General features: G+C 50.8%; 2 protein-coding genes across 2 annotated transcripts; both read right to left on the bottom strand.

Annotated features, from left to right (window-relative positions):
- Positions 1 to 2,289: 2,289 nt before the first annotated feature.
- Positions 2,290 to 5,353, bottom strand: LOC100830992 (protein NRT1/ PTR FAMILY 8.3). Its single transcript, XM_010229139.3, has 5 exons — positions 4,598 to 5,353; positions 4,401 to 4,500; positions 4,072 to 4,289; positions 3,402 to 3,979; positions 2,290 to 3,315 (listed from the first exon to the last, which is right to left on the bottom strand). Exons 1-5 carry the CDS (start codon positions 4,658 to 4,660, stop codon positions 2,502 to 2,504), a joined length of 1,773 nt encoding a protein of 590 aa, XP_010227441.1. The 5' UTR covers positions 4,661 to 5,353; the 3' UTR covers positions 2,290 to 2,501.
- A 904-nt stretch (positions 5,354 to 6,257) lies between these two features.
- LOC104581504 (probable non-specific lipid-transfer protein 2) lies at positions 6,258 to 6,987 on the bottom strand. The gene has a single exon (XM_010229138.3). The coding sequence runs from the start codon at positions 6,909 to 6,911 to the stop codon at positions 6,633 to 6,635; it is 279 nt and encodes a 92-aa protein (XP_010227440.1). The 5' UTR covers positions 6,912 to 6,987; the 3' UTR covers positions 6,258 to 6,632.
- Between the last annotated feature and the right edge of the window lie 1,136 nt (positions 6,988 to 8,123).

Below are 8,123 nucleotides of genomic sequence, written 5' to 3'. Positions count from 1 at the left end.
CCATGAGACTCTGCATGAACTCCATCACAACAAGAAGGCTGGCCTGCTGCTAAAGATTGATTTCGAAAAAGCATATGATAAAGTGAAGTGGCATTTCTTGTATCAGATAATGCAGATGAAGGGATTTGGAGATCTATGGTGTGACTGGATCATGAAAATTGTTAAGGGGGGGGGGGGGGGGGGGGAGAGAGAGAGAGAGAGTTGCTGTCAAAGTAAATGACCAGGTGGGGCCCTACTTCTCTACTTTCAAGAGAGTGAGACAGGGGGATCCACTATCTCCACTTCTGTTCAATCTCATTGCTGAAGGGCTACACATGCTTGTTCAGAAAGCAATGGATCAAGAGATCATCAGAGGGCTTGTGCCTAATCTGGTAGATGGTGGGCTGGCCATGTTGCAATATGCTGATGACACCATATTTTTGTTGGAAGATGACTTGCAAAATGCAAGAAACCTGAAAATGATCCTATGTGTGTTTGAACAAGTCTCTGGACTAAAGATTAATTTTCATAAGAGTGAATTGTACTGTCTGGGTGAGGCAAAGACTAGGAGTGCAGCTTATAGTGACATCTTTACATGTCATGAAGGGAGCCTCCATTTCACCTATTTGGGCATCCAGTAGATGTCAAAAGGTTGAATAACTCCCATTGGAAACCTGTGGAGGAGAAGATGGAGAAAAAGCTAGCTAGCTGGAAAGGAAACCTCTTGTCAATGGGTGGCAGGGCAGTCCTGGTTAATGCCTGTCTTAGTAGTGTTCTCCTTCCTGGAAGCTCCAAAAGGTGTTGTGAAGAGGCTGGATTTCCATAGAGCAAGATTATTGTGGCAGGAGACTCAGGATAAAAAGAAATATCACCTTGTAAATTGGCCCACTGTGTGCTTGCCAAAAGACTATGGTGGTATGGGAATTCTGGACTTGTCTGATATGAACAAAAGCTTGCTATGCAAATGGTCGTGGAAACTTGTGGAAACTTGAAAATACTTGGGGGACCTGGCAGGATATGCTGACAAAGAAGTACTTACACCACAAATGTCTGGCTCTACAGAAATTAGGAGTTGGGTGCTCTTATTTTTGGCAAGGACTGCTAGGAGTTAACCACCTGTTCTAGACATTCACTGATAGAGTGGTTGCAATGGTGAGAAAACGTTGTTCTGGAAGGATAGATGGTTTGAAGATAGGCCTCTTGCTTTCAGATTCCCAAGGCTCTTTCATATTTCGTTCTCCAAAGATATCTCTCTCAAAAAGGTGGTGTTAGAAGGCATTTCCTGTATTAGACTGAGAAGGAGTCTTTGGGGGGAAACTGCTGAACAATGGGAGCAGCTTAGAACTATTGTTGAAGGAGTTTCTCTGAGCTCTGACCCTGATTCGGTTAGATGGAACATTGGTCAGACTGGTGTGTTCTCTGTCAGATCTATGCATCTGCAATTGAGAGCTACATCCCTCTTTCAGTTCAAAAACCTATGGCAGATCAAGATTCCACTAAAGGTCAGGATTTTTATCTGGCTCATGATCAGAAATAGTATCCTGATCAAAGATAACTTGCTGCGAAGAGGCTGGACTGGAAATGTTCAGTGTCATTTTTGTGCCCAGAATGAAACTGTAGATCACTTGTTATTCCAGTGCCCGCTTGCTAGATTTATTTGGCAGGTGATGATATTTGCCTTCCAGTTAGTCGGACCACCAGATGGGGCTGGTGATTTCCTGGGTGATTGGGTGGCCTTCTTTCCTGTGGACCAACAGGCGCTGGTCCTGGTGTGGGGATCAGCCGTGGTGTGGACTATTTGGAAAGTTAGGAATGCTGCATGCTTCAAGAAACAATACCCTGATGATCCAGTGAGTATTATCTTCCAGATCTGTCATCTTTTGACTTCCTGGATCATTTTGCAGAAAGAACGAAACCGAAGAAAACTTGAAGCTGGGGTGAACATGCTGAAGACGGTGGTAACAGAAGCTCTCTCCAGAAGATATGGATGGGCACCTGCGAACCGGCGCCTCCAGTGTTGACGTGTTTCGTCTCCCTTCTGCTTTTTTGTTTCCACTTCTTAGTTTTGGTCGGTTGTATGGGTGTTACTCTACTGAAGAGTTTTAGTCTTGCCAGGGGCATGACCTGAGAGACGGTGGTAGCTATTCTAGTGACTTCTTTGTTTTTGTTTCTTGTTTTTTTCTCCCCTTTCTTTTGTAGTCTCCTTTCGGTGTAAAACTTGGGGGCGGTTTCTCTAATAGAAATCGGTGGGGGCGCCCACTGTTTAAAAAAAAAAAGATGCCAGACATCGACAGTTCGACACCCAACACAGTATCAAGTGCGGTCATGTCCTTCTTTTCTGAAAGCGAATTGTTCTGTACATCAACGATGTCCATATTCGTGAAAATGTTTCTCGATTCCCGAGGAAATGTTCTGCCGCATATTGGCATCACATCACGTGTGCCATCATGCATTGCTCGCAGCACAAAACTCGATGCCCTCGGAGATCGACGAACTGACAACACTCAACTACTCAAGATTAATCAAGCCTTCCTGTACTTGTACCTCGTGGCGCAGCTCACGAACGCCGTCAGATTCAAGCAGCCCAGCCCGGCCATCATCCAGAAGAAGCGATCCAGGTGGCCCTCGTTGAGGTCATCAGGGATCCACCCGGCCCGGCCGCCGGTGGCCGTGGCCCACTGCACGACGGTGAGCAGCAACGAGCTGAGGTATCCCCCGGCCGCCACGGCGAGGAACCCGAGCGCCGTGCACAGCGTCTTCATGGCGGGCGGCGCCTGGCCGTAGAAGAAGTCGAGCTGCCCGATGGTGGTGAGCACCTCGCCCACGCCCACCAGCGCGTACTGCGGCGCCTGCCACAGCACGCTAATCTTCGTCTTCGCCCCCTCCGCCTTCGCCGCGCGGAGCCGCTGCGTCTCGACGAGCGCGGCGGCGGCCATGGCGAGCACCGGCATGGCGAGGCCGGCGCCGACCCTCTGCAGCTCCGTGACGCCCTTGTCCTTCCCCGTGAGCCGCCTGGCTGCTGGCACGAAGGCCCGGTCGTAGAGCGGGACCAGGACGATGACCGTCAGGATGTCGAAGAAGGACAGCGAGGCCGGCGGGACACGGAGGGAGCCCACGGCGGCGTCCATTGCCATGCCTTGCTCCACGAACGTGGACGTGACATGCGTCGACACGGCGTAGAAGAAGACCACGGTCGCCCACAGCGGCAGCATCCTCACGAGGATCTTCAGCTCCTCCACCTGCGTCACGGCGCAGAGCCTCCACGGGCTGCGAGGCGCCGGCGCGAGTCCTGCCTCCTTGTCCGATGCCGCCACAATGGCGGCCTTGTCAAAGAATCTGATCAAGCAAGCAGCAGATACACGTTTCAAGTCAAGATTCAAGAATCGGGTCAAACAAGCAGTTAGCTGATCCATTGAACTAACCGGAGATCACTGGTGTGTTCGATCCTCTGAGTCTGAACTCCTTTCATGCCGGAGTCATCCTCCGGCAGCTCGTGGAGGAGAGAGCAATCGGCCGGCGGCTCGATGTCGAACTTCCTGACGGCGGCGACGACGACCTGGCAGACACTAGTGAGAGGGCTGCCACGTGTCCGCTGGAACCTGTAGTTCCGTGACGCGGCGACGAGACAGGAGAGCCCAACAGCGAGGACGGCCGCCGGGATCGTCAGGCCCAGGGCCCAGCCGTAGTGGTCCTCGACCCAGACGAGCGCGGTGCTGGAGAGCGCGGACGCGCAGTGCATGGTGAAGACGTACCCGTTGAAGTAGGAGCCCTTGGTGGCGCGCTCCGCCGGGTCGCCGTCGTCGAACTGGTCGGCGCCGAAGGACATCAGGCAGGGCCGGAGCCCGCCCAGCCCGAACGCGATCATGTAGAGGCCCAGGAACAGGACCAGGCCCTGGGCCGACGCCATGTTTGACGTCGCGATCAGGCCTCTGAACCACGCACCGCCGTTCATCTGGGCCAGCAGCGGCAGGTACGCCGAGAGCGCCGTCATCAGCATGCCCTGCTCAAAACAGGGGCGATCGAAATTCTTCAGAACGCCGGAATTCTTCGAACACTTTGCTCTGAATTTTCTTGCATGTTTCAATTTCTGACCGCGACGCCGACGGAGCAGGAGACGACCATGGTGCGGTACCGTCCCCAGTAGGAGTCGGCGACGACGGCGCCGGCGAGCGGCGTGAGGAAGCAGGTGGCCTGCCACGTGGACACGCTCCTGGCCGCGTCTACGTTGCTCTGGCCCAGGACGCCGGTGAGGTAAGTGACCAGGTTGTACGAGATGGCGTAGAAGGCCAGGCAGTAGCAGAACTCGGTGCCTGCAGTCGGCAAGAGTACGTACGTAGAATCATCAGTTCATCTTCGTCACACGGCTAAGAACAGGTGAAATTGATATTGTTGAAGATATCCGCTGGAAGAAGAAGAATTACCGAGAACTGAGCGGCACGCGCGCCATCCGCCCGTGCGATGCTTCAGCGCACGGTTCCCGTCGAAATCTAGAGACCCGTCCGTGGTGTATGCTTCCGTCGTCTGTGCCGAAAATCCACCAATCAAACAGTTTGTTTTCAGGACATCAAGTGAGAGAGAAATTACAGGGAAAGGAATTTTATCGCGAGAGAGGCGGGACCTCGGCGGGAGGGTGGGCGAGCAGAGGCACCGCGTGCTCTCTGTGGTCGCGGCCGGAGGCCATGGCTGGGGACGCGCGCGGCTCGGCGAGAGAGAGCTTGGGAGCGTACACCTTTCCTCTTGTCCAACACTCTGCAGCAGTTGGCCAATGCAGTGGGTGAAGATAACTGAAGATACTTTTTGGTTGACGCCTTGAGTTGAGTGGAGGGGCTGCAAATGCTAGGTTACCTAGCTAGGCGCCAACGAGCTTATTCCAAACATCGTTTTGGTCGTTTACGGGCCTGCATAAAGAGCTGAGATTGACAGAATGACGGTAAGATAAGCTGGGCCGGACAGGAGTCACAGTTTGCAAGAAAAATTAGTCTTCTCGTCGCTTGACTGTTCTGTCGCGATCGGCACTTTTTTACAGAGGCAGAATATGTTAGTTATATATTCTCTGCCAACCAGTATTAATATATTCTCCAACTGTGTCTGTGTGTTTCTTCATTTCTTTTGTATAGTTGACTTCTTAGGCCATCTCTTATGGGGCACTCAAAATCCAAAACCCCATGCCGAAGAAAGCTTGGGAGAACAGGGAGTACTGCACTTGGCCAATGCAGTGGGGGAAGATAACTGTAGTTGGAATGGCCAAGGCACTATCGGACCGCCTGACGACACCTTACATTTTCTATATATATATTTCGGACCAGAATAAAGCACAGGTGAGATTGACGGGGCAACCGCAGTCAGCAGCAGTTTGCAAGCAAAAACAACAGTCACTCGCAATGGGGACCGTTCACTGTAGTTGGAATGGCCAATGCACTAGCCGGCCGGCTTGACGCCTTGGAAAGTTTGAATGGCTGCAAATGTTACTCTCTGATCTTAAATTATTGACTCAAATTTATTTAAATATAAATGTATCTATTTTTAAAAGATGTCTAGATACATGAAGTATATTTTGTTTAGTTAGACGCCAACGAGCTTCTTGCATTTTTTTTATTTACTGGTACTATGTGTTTTTCGAACCAGAATAAAGCACAAGTGAGATTGACAGGGCAACCACAGTCCATAGCCGTTCGCAAGCAAAAAAAAAAAGGTCAGTCGGGATGGGGACCGTACAACGTATCATCGGGTTTTTTTCTCGAAAGGTAAAATAATTTACAAAAAAAAAAATATTTTCTGTCCATGAGTGGTTATGGAAGTCTAGTTTAATCCCTAGTTTTCCAATCGTCAGTTTTGTATAGTTTACGTGCGAGTAGGTTTAATGTTGACCGTTAGTGAATGCCCTCGATTGACAAAACCAAAGACCCGACCAGGCGACCTGCCCTCGAGACGCTATCTTGCCAGTGTGTTGTTGTTTTGGCCTAAACTTGCCATGTGTCCCTCCTAGAGAATAGAGAATGAGACATCCCTACCTTACTTTAAGATACATTATCACTCTCTCCGTTCCATATAATTATGAAAAACAGAGGGGTATTTCTTAAGCTTTATTGTAGACTCACAGTTTTACGTGCTTTTCTCCGGGCCCATCAGATGGTGGAATTATTCAGATGTTTTCCCTAGTGAAACAGTGAGGTCAGTTCAGTAGACCGCCGAATAGCAAAAATGAAAAAATAGAAGGACCGCCGCCGTTGGTAACTTGGTTTTTGCATCTAAAGTTCTACTCCGTAGTAAACACCGACTGAAGCACAAACAACAAAGAGCACGTAGCGTGGCTAGTTGCTCCAGAAAATTTATTCATTCCTGACAGTAGTAGAACATTAAAACGTACACATGTATGGCATACGCACGTGCTATATGCGCCTGCTAGCAACCACACGTTTATTTAGATCGACCCTCAGTCAGCCAGCCAGCCCAAACGTACACACACGCACGTGCTACACATACGTGTACTGGCTCTAGCTCGAGCTAGCTCGACGGCGTCGACCGCGTATTATACATTACAAATACGTAGAGACCACCGACCGGTACGTACGCACATGGCATCGTGAACACGTCCGTCCGTACGCCCGGCCGTGCCGCGCCCATGCCGGATTGCCGGCCGGGCGATCGATTGTTCAGCACTTGGGTTTGGGGAGGCCGCACGCCTGGACGACGCCCTGCGCCCTCGGGCTGCCGACGTAGCCGGCGTAGGACGGGTTACGCGCGTACTGGCACAGGCACCCTTGCTGGGCCTTGAGCCTGGCGCAGCAGCCCGGCGTCACGGCCCCGCCCAGCATGATGGCGCCCACGCACGGGCTCAGCGCCGTCGCGTCGCACGATGCCCCCGCCGCCGTCTCCGCGGCCAGCAGCAGAACGAACGCCAGCGCACAGACGACGGCCTTGCTGCTCCCCATGCTTTGCTAGCGTGGTTTGCTCGGAGTTAATTAGCGAGGCGTGTTCGAGCTAGTGGAGATCAGGATATCGGGAGTGGAGTGTATTTGTGCCGGAGGTCCACCCGCATTTTATAGGCCGTGGCGTGCATGAACCAGCTCGGAAAGGAATTAAGATCGAGGGGGACGACACGATGCTGCTGCAGTGCTGCTGAATGGAACGTGCTAGCTAGCTAAATGCGCTGCATGGGAAGGATCTCGATCTCGGGGATGGACGCTGATATGGCCGAATGATGGGCAACCACGCTTGGTTTGATTGTACGTACTGTGCACCCCGCCGTTTTCTGAACCAATGCATGCACCGGCCGGGACGACGTTGGTCACGTCGGCCGGAAAAAGATGACAAGAAGCGGGTCGTGCCGGCGGGCTCTTGCATCCTCGTAAACCTTAATCGATTTACCCCACGTTTAGCTAAAATTGAAGAAAAAAATGTGGCAGTCGACTCGAAATGTAAGCCTCAAACATAATACCGGTCCTTTGCTCAATGAAGCTGAAATTTTTGATAGTGGGTTGACAACAAGATTTTTTATTTTCTCCAGAAGAATCACAATTTTTTGGACTGAAAAATAGTTGACTCGGTCAAGTCTGGCCACATACGTGAAAAGCCATCCTTTGGTTGGGTGAGGATGTAATTTCAATGATACGAATAGTTGAGGGTTGTGTTATAACCGGTACTGGAGTCCAGGGAGATAACTTAAACTCTATGGTTAGTTTACATTTGTAATATGAAGTTATCAAATCAAAACAGGATAAACTATTGTACATGCTGTTTTTTTTAAAAAAAAATACGTGGGCACCTATGAAAAAACATGACTGTTGTTTTCTTGTGTGCTTGGTCTACCTCACCGCTAAACGAGTTTCGAGAGGACAAAAGGGGCGACCCCCCGGGGATATAATATGACTAATAGGCCCAATTATAAATGCCTAAAAGGCCTAGGCCCAGCAGGCTGCCCTTTGCTCTCCCGGCCCATCACCAACGCTTCCTACTTCCTATTCCGCCGTTCTGATTGAGTTTCGACCAGATCGCGCTAATCACAAATGACGATTCTTGCTAAAGAATTGCAAGGTCGGTGTTATGGTGCTAACGATGTTCACACTTGACACACACAATATATAAAAGAAGGCACCGGAGAGGGATGCTCCGTCTTTCTTTGTTACTCCCTCCATCCCACATTA

This window comes from Brachypodium distachyon, chromosome 1 (assembly GCF_000005505.3).
Source record: "Brachypodium distachyon strain Bd21 chromosome 1, Brachypodium_distachyon_v3.0, whole genome shotgun sequence".
Classification (NCBI taxonomy): Eukaryota; Viridiplantae; Streptophyta; class Magnoliopsida; order Poales; family Poaceae; genus Brachypodium; species Brachypodium distachyon.
The sequence above is the reverse complement of the archived record's forward strand: the minus strand, read 5'-3'. Positions and strand labels throughout refer to the sequence as shown.

Coding starts and splice junctions, on each gene's coding strand:
- LOC100830992 (XM_010229139.3), bottom strand. CDS start 4,660: ATGGCCTCCGGCCGCGACCACAGAGAGCACGCGGTGCCTCTGCTCGCC. Junction 4,290..4,400: donor CGCGTGCCGCTCAGTTCTCG/GTAATTCTTCTT, acceptor TGCCGACTGCAG/GCACCGAGTTCTGCTACTGC. Junction 3,316..3,401: donor GAACACACCAGTGATCTCCG/GTTAGTTCAATG, acceptor TTGCTTGATCAG/ATTCTTTGACAAGGCCGCCA.
- LOC104581504 (XM_010229138.3), bottom strand. CDS start 6,911: ATGGGGAGCAGCAAGGCCGTCGTCTGTGCGCTGGCGTTCGTTCTGCTG.